General features: G+C 44.1%; 1 protein-coding gene across 6 annotated transcripts in view; it reads left to right on the top strand.

Annotated features, from left to right (window-relative positions):
- MAPK10 (mitogen-activated protein kinase 10) overlaps positions 1-12,283 on the top strand; it is a 182,912-nt gene that overhangs the window by 113,178 nt on the left and 57,451 nt on the right. For all 6 annotated transcript variants that reach the window (XM_056856002.1, XM_056856004.1, XM_056856001.1 and 3 more), the window contains exons 4-7: positions 1,750-1,879; positions 4,036-4,094; positions 5,339-5,477; positions 6,285-6,450. In XM_056856002.1, coding sequence (XP_056711980.1) covers positions 1,750-1,879; positions 4,036-4,094; positions 5,339-5,477; positions 6,285-6,450 — 494 coding nt within the window. The remainder of the gene's footprint in view (positions 1-1,749; positions 1,880-4,035; positions 4,095-5,338; positions 5,478-6,284; positions 6,451-12,283) is intronic.

Raw genomic sequence — 12,283 nt, 5'->3', positions numbered from 1 at the left:
GTGCAAAACCAGAAAAGTTATTCTCCATGAGGCTGAAGGAACGAGCTTGATTTTGGTGGAAAGGCAGTATCCTCAAGGAAGAAATTCTTGAACAGCTATTGTACAAGGAGAGTTCTAACATTTTTATTAACCCATCCATCCATAATTAGCCCCACTTATAAGGTGCTTTTCAACTTTTAAGTTCCCCTTGAGCTGAGTTGTTCTCTGTTGCCCCAGAAGGTCAGACCAGAACCAACGGGTTGAAATTAAATCAAAAGAGTTTCCTGCTAAACATTAGGAAGAACTTTCTAACAGTTAGAGGGATTCCTTTGTGGAAAAGGCTTCCTCGGGAGGTGGTGGGCTCTCCTTCCCTGGAGGTTTTTAAGCAGAGGCTAGATGGCCATTTGCAAGCAATGCTGATTTTATGACCTTAGGCAGATCATGAGAGGGAGGGCAGGAAGTTTTGCATCAGTGTTTGGCTCTCATGACCCTTTCTTACATGCCCAGGGTCACCACTTTGGGGTCTGGAAGCAATTTCCCTCCAGGCCAGATTGGCCAGGGATCATGGAGGGTGGTTTTTGTGTGTGCCATCTTCTGGGTGTGGAGTAAAGGTTACTGGGCGTGTGTGTGTAGGGGAAGTAGTTGTGGATTTCCTGCATTGTGCAGGGGGTTGGACTAGATGACCCTGGTGATCCCTTCCAACTCTATGCTTCTATGAACTAGTGGTGTTTGGTAGATAGGAAAATGGTGGCATGTGATGAAACCACTTCAGCCTGCTTCCAGCTATTGAAACAGAGTCCAGGCAATCTGGATGTGAGAAAAATGGCAGAACTTATTTTTCAATCAAATTTTCTCCTTCCTGCTTTGTTTTCAAGGCAGTTCTAAGTATTTAAAACTCCCTAGACAATCTGGGACCAGGATTGCTTAAGGACTACTCTCTCCTCTATGAACCCACTCACCCCCACACACTAAGACTTTCCTTGGAGGCCATGAAGTGGTTTTATGGAATGGGGTTGCGCCAGCAAGACTGTGTCACTCTGTTCTAAGAGAGGAACATTTTGTTCCAACTCTGCTGATCTGTCAAGCAAAGCTGGTACCTTTTAAGAGAGCTTTAGGGGTTTTATTGATTGATTGCTTCCAGGTTATGTTAAATACTGATGCTGAAGTTCCTATTGATTCTCTTGGTTTTACTCATTTTTGTTGCTGTGTAATTGTTTTTTCCCCCTGTGGTGCTCTATTTGTTTTGATTTATAGATTTTAAAGTTATTGCAAATTGTCGTGTAGATGCATATCAGTTGAAAGACAGGGTATATATTTATTTTAATAATGAAACAAATATGCAAGTGATTGGAGGGATGTCAGGTATGAACGTTATAGGATGGTTTTAATATTCTACCCCAGTGCAAAGATTAAAAATAATCCTTGAAAAGGTGTGTATGTGTTAAGTGCTGTCAAGTCACTTCAACCCATGGCAACCCTTGAATTAATGACCTCCAAAACCTCCTATCATTAACAGCCTTGCTCAGGTCTTGCAAACTGAGGGTCATGGCTTCCTTTATAGAGCCAACCCATCTCATGTTGGGTCTTCCTCTTTTCCTGCTGCCTTCAACTTTTCCTAGCATTATTGTCTTTTCCAGTGACTCTTGTCTTCTCATAACATGACCAAAGTACGACAGCATCAAATTACCAGACATTATAAAAGGCTGTTGCTAATGTCCAGAAGTGATCTTATTTATTAACTCTTGTTGTTTGTCCCTTTCAATCTTCCAGCGCGGCATACGATGCTGTTCTTGACAGAAATGTGGCCATCAAGAAACTCAGCCGGCCGTTTCAAAATCAAACGCACGCTAAGCGAGCTTACAGGGAGCTAGTCCTCATGAAGTGTGTGAACCACAAAAATGTAAGTTCCTCTTTAGTGGTGGGATTGAGAAAGTGCATACAATTGACAAAGTGCATACAAAAGAGAGAAATTGATAACAGGAGGGGGACTGTTGTATCTTTAGGAGGTACTTGCCTTATGATCCAAGTTATTTTAAAAGAAGGACCATAACTATCCCTATGCACCAGGCCAGCATCAGAGGTAGGCTAATAGCCAGCTTTGGTGTAGTTGTTAAGTGCAGTGGAGTCTGATCGGGAGAACTGGGTTTGATCCCCCACTCCTGCACATGAGCGGAGGAGGCTAATCTGGTGAACCGGGTTGGTTTCCCCACTCCTACACACGAAGCCAGTTGGGTGACCTTGGGCAAGTCACAGCTCTCTTAGAGCTCTCTGAGCCTTACCTACCTCACAAGGTGACTGTTGTGGGGAGGGGAAGGGGGTTGTAAGCCAGGTTGGTGGTAGAGAAAACTGGCATATAAAAAACAACTTTTCTTCTTCTTCTAATAGTGAGGCACGTGCTATGACCCACAAAACCTCTAGGGCCTCTGTATATATGAATTTAGGGAATAAAAACAGGTTCATATAAGATTATCAAGCAGTTCGAATGATTCAATAATGGTTAGTTTTTTTCTTTTTTTTGTAACTTTAAAGAACCTATACCATGAGAGTGGAAGACTGAATAAAAAGCAGCTGATTCAATGTTATAAAGTCATAACAGCATTCATAGGGAAGATAGCGAGAGGGAAACAAAACTTCATATGTTCACCGAGTTAAAGCTTTTTTCCCGTATACTTTAGATTTTGTGTATATATTGTGTTGTCTGTGCTTCTTTTGTTATGTATTTTAGATTTGTTTGTACTTTTATAGTTATGAAATAAAAATTTAATTAAAAAAAAGAAACCTCTGGGGCTTCTGTGGGATGATCTACCCCTTCTTCTTTGGAGAGATTGTGGAGGGAACAGAGAAACAACTGCCTCACTTTGTCCTACTGGCACCAGCTTTAGAGAGAGGGAGAAGGAGGTACTGGGGGGGTAGGGTTGCCAGCTCCAGGTTGGGAATACCTAGAGATTTTTGGGGTGGAGCCTGAGGAGAGAGGGGTTTGTGGAAGGGGGGGACTTCAATGCCATAGAGTCCAATTGCCAAAGTGGCCATTTTCTCCAGCTGAACTGATCTCTATCAGCTGGAGATCAGCTGTAATAGCATGAGATCTCTAGCTAGTACCTGGAGGTTTAGCTTAAACAGATAACTCACTCTACTGTAAAAAGTATTGCTCAAATAAACAGTAGTAGGCAAAAAAAGAAAAACAATGGACAAGTATAGCAAAAGGCAACATACTTCCGGAGCCGCGTTACCACCTTATTCTCCGTTGTCTGAAGAACTTGAACCACCTTATTCTCCGTTGTCTGAAGAATGTGTAATTGAACATATACGAATAGAATGCAACTATATGCTTTCGCTTTTTTGCTTTGTAACCTCGGTTGCTTAGCTTTGTTTGCTTATATCGTTGCACCTTGTAATATAGTAATAGCCTTGCTGCTGTTGCCTTTTGCTATACTTGTCCATTGTTTCTTTTCTTTTTTTGCCTACTACTGTTTATTTGAGCAGTACCTGGAGGTTGGCAACCCTATGTGGGGGGCAGTAACGTGGATGAGGTGTTGAAGGTGCGCTTACTGTGTGTGTGTGGGGGGTCAGTCTTTACTAAGCATCATTAATATACCATTGTGTCTTGCAGTTTTGGCAAATTCTACATGATTCTTCTCGCCAGGCTTCTCAGTCCTTCATTTGCATGCAAACATGGCCTTTAAAACAGTGTCTGTCTATGCATAAGGTTGCCAAGGCCCGGTTGGGGAATTCCTGGAGATTTTGGGGACAGAGTCTGGGGTGTACCCCTCAGTGGGGTATAATGGCCATACGGTCCACCCTCCAAACCAGCCATTTGCTCCAGGGGAACTGATCTCTGCAGTCTGGTTAACAGTTGTAATGCTGGGAGATTTTGAGATCTCTAGGCCCCTCCTGGAGGTTGGCAACCCTATCAGTGCATCAGTTAGCTCTTACCTGAGGTTTGTATTGTGCAGCGGATGCTATTTTATTATCGCAATCCATCCTAACGTGATCAAGTGGTCATGGTTTACTATTCTCTCACTCTCTCCTTCACTGCCTTCCTCCTCTGTTTTTCAGATTATCAGTTTATTAAATGTCTTCACACCACAGAAGTCACTGGAGGAATTCCAGGATGTGTAAGTAATGCAGGCAAGAGTAAAACCTAAATCTTTGCTGGGGCCGAGATGAAGGAGAAGAGGGCATTGTTCGCTGTAGAGAAACATTAAAATCCAGGAATAATAGAACGGATGTTCTGCTTTTTCTACGAAACAGTCTCGCGAAGAAGCTCAAGGTAGAATCTGTAAATTCAGACTTCTCCATCTGCTGCCTTTAGGTATTTCCACAAGCGTTTGTCTCACCCACATTTATAAAAGCAGAAACGGAAAATGTGTGCAAAGCATTCTAATGAGGGTACTTGAAGAAATGCTGGGAGAGAGTGGAGATCATATGCACACATGCAAAGATCTCTGAAGGACTCTACAGAGCTCTGCTTAATTCCTTTGTGTTGCTCGCTTGCTCAGGAAGAGGTGTGCAGGCCTTTGAAACATGGGTAATTCACTCTGAAATAATCTTGTTTAAAAAAAGAGGGATGTGAAACATTTTTTCTTCTCTTTCATATTTATTTTGTGATAACCTATGCCTCTGTAAAATGATCTGCCAGGGGACACTGCAGAGAATTGCTAGTATCTGTCCACTGAGCATTGTCTGCTGTTACTTGGAACATAGTGAAAACCTGACCTGAATTAAATTTCAGGCAATCCAAAAGTGTTTTTTTTGCCAAACTCCCACTTTTCCTGCCTTTTGTGAGTTGCCTTCACTGTCCCTAGTTTGTGTCCCACGATGTAAGGCTTTCCTTGGCAAACACATTTCCTCCTTACGTTTGTAGCATATCCATTGTTTTTAAATCATGTTCTTGGCTTCCTTGGACACTTTTCAGGGGTTCATTGATTACAAGATCAAGTAAAGGCACTTACCCATAAAAGATGTCTAATCCAACATCCTTAGTTTCAGAAGGTAGCTGTGTTGGTCTGCAGTAGAACAGCTAAATTCGAGTCCACTAGCACCTCACAGACCAACAACATTTTCAGGATATACATGAACACATGAAGCTGCCTTCTACTGAATCAGACCCTTGGTCCATCAAAGTCAGTATTGTGTACTCAGACCAGCAGCGGCTCTCCAGGGTCTCCAGTAGAGGTCTTTCACATCACCTTTGCCTAGTCCCTTGACTGGAGATGTCGGGGATTGAACCTGGGGACCTTCTGCATGCCAACTGGAGATGCTCTACCATTGAGCCACAGCCCCTCCCCTATATAAGCTTTCAAGAGTGACAAAGTATTCCGCTTGTGCATCAGCAGTAATTGTCGTGTCTCCCATCCAGTTATTTAGTAATGGAGCTGATGGATGCCAACTTGTGCCAGGTGATTCAGATGGAGCTAGACCATGAGCGAATGTCTTACCTGCTGTACCAAATGCTTTGTGGCATCAAGCACCTTCATTCTGCAGGAATCATACACAGGGTAAGCTAACTCTGCTAATGAGGACAAATGCCCTTTTGCAGAAAAAATAAAAACATTTGAAGCAGAGAAAATGTGTGCATCCTTTCCGCCTCTGAGGATGCCAGCTAATACTCCCTGATTGGCTTCAGTTTTATTTCTATCCGCAGCCGGAAATGTTAGGGTAGGTTGCTCGAAACAAAAGCTGGCTTGGTTCAGATATAAAGAGGAACCACAGTTTGTTCTATCTGCGGTTAGTTTGTTTTATCTGTTTATAGGAGTGGTTTATAGGTATGCATGGCATGGAGAAAGTGTATATGTATAATTTTTCTTTTCTTTTCCCATAATGCTAGAACTGAATGTCACCCAGTGAAATAGAATGACAGTTGTTTCAGGATAGAAGAAATTGCTTCTTCATCCTGTGCATAAAGTGTATTCATTGATGCTAGTTGGGGTGTTGGCCACTGTATTGGATGCATTGAAAGTGGAATTGACAAATTCATTGGGCATAGGTCTATCAATATTTTGCTAGCCACGATAGCAAGAGGGAAGCCTCCATGTATACCTCTGAATGCCAGAAATTCGGGGACAACCTGCAGAAGAGGGCTGTTTCCTTCAAGCCTGACTCATGAACTTTCTGGAGGCATCCGATCAGCCACTGTGAGAAATAAATTGCTGGATTAGTTGGCTATAGCAGGGTTCTTACGTTCTTGGGTGCTCTTCTTATGTTATCTTTCCCCTATATTTCCAACATACCAGACCTAAAACAAACTTGCACCAACTGTATGTCTTGCAAATAAGATTCATGTCTGCTTTTTTTCTTTCTTTTAGGATTTAAAACCAAGTAATATTGTGGTAAAATCTGACTGCACATTGAAGATTCTGGATTTTGGACTGGCCAGGACAGCGGGCACTAGCTTCATGATGACTCCGTATGTGGTCACGCGTTACTACAGAGCACCAGAGGTCATCTTGGGAATGGGCTACAAGGAGAATGGTAGGATATATACGTGCATATGATGAACCACATAGGATGGAGTAAAGCTAAGGTTGCCAATTGGCCACATTTAAAAACAAAAAACAAGGACTTGTTCCTTTAACAAAAACTTGCTATGCACATACTGGCGATCCTAAGTTTTTTCATCCACTTGAAGATAAATGTGATCACCTGCCAGAGCAGCTGGTTGAAAAGTTGACAGCTCTAGCGGTACAGCACGTTGTGGAAAGAAATTAGCAAGTTCCGTATAAACATAGCTCTTGAGTTGAAAAGTCAAAATAATTTGGCACCTGAGTTCTCGTTGCTGTAACCAGCTGGCAAAATTGGAAAGTGTTTGTGACTCTTCATGCACCGAGTTATGCAGTTTGATAGGGCAGGCAGACTGATTAAAATTGCATGAGATACAACCATACTACTGCAGTTAAGAAGTATCGGAACCACCCAATCGGATATGATTCTTTGTGTAACTCAAGAAGCAATGAATGGAGGGAGAACCTTGACAGAGCATCTGTGGTCACACTAGGGAGGAAGCCTTGACATCTGTTGCAGTTCTGGGAGTCTCTAGATGTGGCCATAAGCCAGTGAGGGATGGTTCCCCAGGCCTTTCTCACTTTAAAAAATGGTGCCTGTTAAGTTTTGGCCTTACTGACAAACCCTGTCTATAACACAAACTTCTGTTGGTTTCATGTTACCTTAGCTCTCATGGCTTCCCTGAAAGAAACCTGGGAATTGTAATTGGAAGGTTGCTGAGAATTTTTGTAGTGACCTCTAACACCCGTGCCTCAGTTCCCCAGTACTTAGATTCTTAGGCATCCCTAAAAAGAGAGAATAACTGTTACTAGGGTTGCCAACCTCCAGGTACTAGCTGGACATCTCCTGCTATTATACCTGATCTCCAGCCAATAGAGGTCAGTTCACCTGGAGAAAACGGCCGCTTTGGCAATTGGACTCTATGACATTGAAGTCCCTCCCCTCCCCAAACCCCGCCTCCTCAGGCTCCACCCCCAAAACCTCCCTCCTGTGGCGAAGAGGGACCTGGCAACCCTAGCTGTTAAAAAGCTGAGATCCTTAAAGTTTAGGTTCCTTTCCGTGTCACAGTTCCTTCCCTGTACTTTGAAAGCATGGCACAGTTTCTGAAAAAGAACCTTTAGGACTCAATTGGGGCTATATATTATACCTTTGTACACGAAAGCTTTCTCCCAGTCTCACAGTTGTGGGGCAGATTGTGTTTCTATTCAGTAGGCAGGAGCAGACGCCTTGGCATTTTCTCAGAAATATGCTGTTATTATATTACGCTACATGCCTTAGAGCACTAGTACGGCAGCTTTGGGACTGAACCTTAACTAGGCTACTGCTTCTTTTCCCCTCCTAGCTGGGCCACTACAAAACAGTCAGAAATCCAGCACATGCTAGTGTTACCAACTCCAGTTTGGGAAATTCCTAGAGATTTGGGAGTGAACCCTGGGGAGGAAGGGTTTGCGGAGGGGAGGGACCTTAACAGAGTATAAAGCCCTAGATAGGGTTGCCAACCTCCAGGTGGTTAAGCAAAGCAAGTGTAGGCACTTATGGCACAAAAAGCACTACAAAAGAATGCTGAACAACATGTTTGTATTGACAAATTAAACAAACAATACAACCAAGAACAGAAGGAAATTCCTATTACATGTGTAGAAAAGTCACCACGTTCCTTCAGTGTAGACAGGTAAGTGAAGTGACTAAATATCAAAGTCCTGGAATGCCATAAGTAGAGAGAAAATAGGCTTCCGGTAATGAGTCCTATTTCGCTGGTGCTTTGTCAATTCAGGCAATCCTGTGACTTTCCGTCAAGGTTCCACGGAACAATATGTTCCGGACAAGTAGGCATACAGCCTGACAGTACTAACGGATGGCGAATCTGTTTCCATGTTCAGCCACTGCTGACCCAAACAGGACACAGGGTCTTATTCCAAGACCCTGAAATACTGGACAATTCTACCAACTATTTTGTCAGATTGCACAGAGAAGCCATTGAAATTCATAAACATCAGCACAACTTTAACAGAAAAGAAGAGAGTTTAAGAATGAATAAGGCTTGGCTTCCTGTCCTGAAAACCTCCAGCCTAACAAAGACTACAGTCCACAATAGCCATACGGATTAGCAGATCACTTCAGGATACAATGGTTCCATATTAACATACCACACCCTCATTAGCACATTATCCTGATACTTACAGGACAATGATTAGCACATTACCTTTGATACTTTTTGCAGGACAATGATTCAGCTCAAACCCAACCCCTTTCTGACTATATATAACTCTTCCTACACACTTGACACTGAGAGACACTGTCCTTCAGTGTTACTCCTCTGAAGATGCCTGCCACAGCTGCTGGCGAAACATCAGGAAAGAAAATACCAAGACCACGGTCACACAGACCGGATAATCTACAAGAACCAATGAACTCTGACCGTGAAAGCCTTTGACAATATTTTAAACATATAATAAATAAGTAGGAGGATCCCAGCTTGCAACATTCCATGATTCAATACCAGGCTCCACCCCGTGACCCCTTGAACGGGAAATGGAAAAAGAAAGGCAGTTCTAGCCTATTTATCAAAGGCCAGCCTTCTAGCGTTTACACCCAGTTCTATCCAATCCTGTGGCCTAATGCTGCCTGCAAATCACAAAGGCCAGTTTTGTACAGCTCTGTTCCCTTCCATGCCTAAAGAGGGCTTTGGGGCTTAAGTGGATACAATTCTAGATAATAACCCAACCTCAGATGCTGGGGGTGGGGGCTTCGTCCCAGGTCTTTTTAGTCTCTGGGCAGTTCATATTACTCTTACTTGTGCCTGTCCATTTGGAAGCTAGAAAGAAATGAAAGGCAGCAACAGATAAAACCCTTAATCTTAGGTTCCAGGTGAAGGTAGGAGATGCTGCCATTAAAAGTGTACCAGTGTGGTGATGGGAGATATGGAATGCTTCTTTCAGAAGAGAACCTCTCAAATGAGCATGTTGTCGTCTCAGATGTTCTGGTCCTTTTTTTAAATCAGCCCTCCAAGACGTACAGTACGAAGTAGGTACTATAGATGTTTTATGCTAGATGCAGCCAGCTACAAAGAGGACAGCAAGGAATGCAGCAGAGATAAATCCATTATATTGCTTTTTCTACTGCCAAAAGTAATCTTTTCCCCTTCGGATGAAGATACCTTTTTCAGCGCTAAATGCAATGGGGGGAAATTGTGAACGCTCACAACCTTTCCATTTTAATGTGTAGAAACCAATTAGCATGCTGCGGCTCTTTAAGTAACATCTGACTGCAATCTGCGAGCCGGCAATTAGATTGCTATTTTAGCCTGATTTCTTTGTTATTTAAATTTAGTAATAATGTGGGCACATTTGCAGCTCACCTGACATTTCTCAATTTGAAGCCCAGGGCTGCCTTGGAATGCCGTTATTAGTAGCAGTTATCAGCTTAAGGTGTAGATTTTCTTATTGTGGGTATTAATCAAGGGAAAATGCTTTTTAAATCCCTGTAATCAGAAAATTTAAAGCTGCTACCAGAGGAATTAAGGGTGAGCTCTGATGTCACCTTCAGCCCAGAGTTCCATGTATGGTTTTGATGTGCTAGGGTAGAGACCCTTCCAAAGTTGAGTGTTAGTAGAAGGGGGTCATTCCATCTCCACCCCCCTTCCATTTAGGGTTCCCAACTGCCCGCTTACAGTGGGTAATCTACCACCCATTGCTCCTGTTGCCCGCCGACTCTCAGCTGTCGGCGGGCAGAAGCAGGCGGGGGAAGGGAGGGGGAACCATCCGGCGTCATCTATGCAATGACGTCATGAGTCCAACTGGGGTGCCGGAGAAAAAAAGCATCCCCAGACGACCACCCGAATGAGGGAAGCAACGAAGGTAAAACAGGCTGTCAAGCGTTGCCCTGTCCTCCTGCATCGTGCCAAACAGCTGATTGAGAATAACAGCTGATTAGCAGCGAGGCTCTGGGAGGCAAGGGGGGGGGTAGCTGTAGGGGGAAAAAAATAAGGCAACACACCTTGTTTCCTCTCCTCCAACTACCCTCCCTGCTCTTCCCAGAGCCTCACTGCCGATCAGCTGTTTTTCCCAGTCAGCTGTGAAGCAGGAGGACGGGGCCCCGCTTGACAACCTGTGTTACCTTTGTTGTTTCTCTCGTTCGGGTAGTCTTCTGTGGCTGCATTTTTTGTCTGGCACCCCAGTTGGGGCTGCCCTGACAAACCAGAGGTGACATCATCACGTAGATGACGCTGATCTCCGCCCCCAACCCCGCCTCCCTAAACCTCCCACTGGTTGCAAGGAGGGACCTGGCATCCCTACCACCATTGTAGAGAACCTCTTGTGAGTATGGGAACTGATGTGGCCAGCAGAGGACTACCTAAAGCAGGACAATGATGTCGTTGTTCTTGTGCTAATTGGCCGTTACCATTTCAATCATCTGAGCATATGCAAATAATGCTTCTTATTAGTACTGGAATATATCTGCCAATAGAGGCCAAACCAGGAAAGGAACAAGCTTGCCATTCTTGGCTACAGTGGTTTAGCCATAAGTTACATTTGATATATGAATTCACACAAGTACATGGTATAGTATGATCTATCTATATATATTAATCTTATTTCCCCCACATGTGGCTGATGTCCTAAAAAAGTTAGCTTAATTTTCATTTAAAAAATTTCCTTTGGTATATCGCTCTCCACCAGAACATCCTGCCTGTTTAAGGCTTGCTTTATGCTTTCATTTTCTCTTGGCACCTGAGTTGATGGAAACTGTATATTTTACCACTGTTTTGCTTCACCCTGTTCCTGCAAGGCCCCGAGATTGCCCTCCCCTAAAACGAGAACGGCTCCCCTCTGTCAGGCATGCTTTTGCTGTCCTGTGCACCCAGAACCACCCCTTTCCTTTCCCCCCAAATGAAACATTTCACCTTTGTTTTTGTTTAACCAAAAGCAATAGTTTTGGTTTTTTTGGCTGTTGCCGGTTTTTGTTGGAAGAAAAGAACAGGGGTTAAAAAGAAATGAAATCAGTTTGATAGACCAAAACGAACATAAAACACAATGGAAGCCTGTGTTTAGTGGTGTGGAGTGGGATGCCATCAGTGCTGGTGGGATGCCATCAGTGCTGGATTTAGATGAAGAGAGGCCTTAGGCTATCCCACTTGTGAGACCCCTCCTAAACCCCCACCCTCTCAGCTCGAGGAAGATGGAAGACTGTTTGACTTAGCACATTGTTCCAAAAAATGCAGCATAAACACAAATTCCGGTTATTCCATTTTCTGGAAAAGATTGTGAGCTTGAAGCCTGGTATCGCCCTTCTCATTAACATCAGAGTACAGATGACTAAGGGCCTCAGTGATAGCACTGTAACTTTCCAAAACAGAAAGGTCTATGACAGTGTCAAAAATATTATATACATTAGCTGGAGGCCCCCTAGATTTTGAGGCCCTAGGCTTAGGGTTGCTTGGTGCCCGGTGGTGGTGGGTAAAATTCTGCCAATCCACCGGGTTGCCCGCCGGCCAGCTGAGGGGCGGCGGGCACAGCAGGCCCATCACTTCTGGGTTTACCCGGAAGCGACACGGACGCTCTGGAAACTTTGGCTGAAACTTTATGGAAACCATAGAGTTTTGGCCGGGATCGCTAGAGTGTCCGTGTCCGGGTCTACCCGGAAGCGACGTTGGCACATTGCGCAGGGTGCGCACGTGTGCTGTGCCAGGCGTGCGCGCACACCATGCACATAAGCCGTGGCCCCGCAAAGCTCCCGCCGGTAGAGCTGCGGGGCCTGGCAAGCCTACCAAGGCTTCAGCCTGCCAAGCCTATTGGTAAATCTG

The sequence above is a fragment of the Euleptes europaea genome, chromosome 9 (assembly GCF_029931775.1).
Source record: "Euleptes europaea isolate rEulEur1 chromosome 9, rEulEur1.hap1, whole genome shotgun sequence".
Lineage (NCBI taxonomy): Eukaryota > Metazoa > Chordata > Lepidosauria > Squamata > Sphaerodactylidae > Euleptes > Euleptes europaea.
This window is presented reverse-complemented; position numbering and strand designations above follow the sequence as displayed.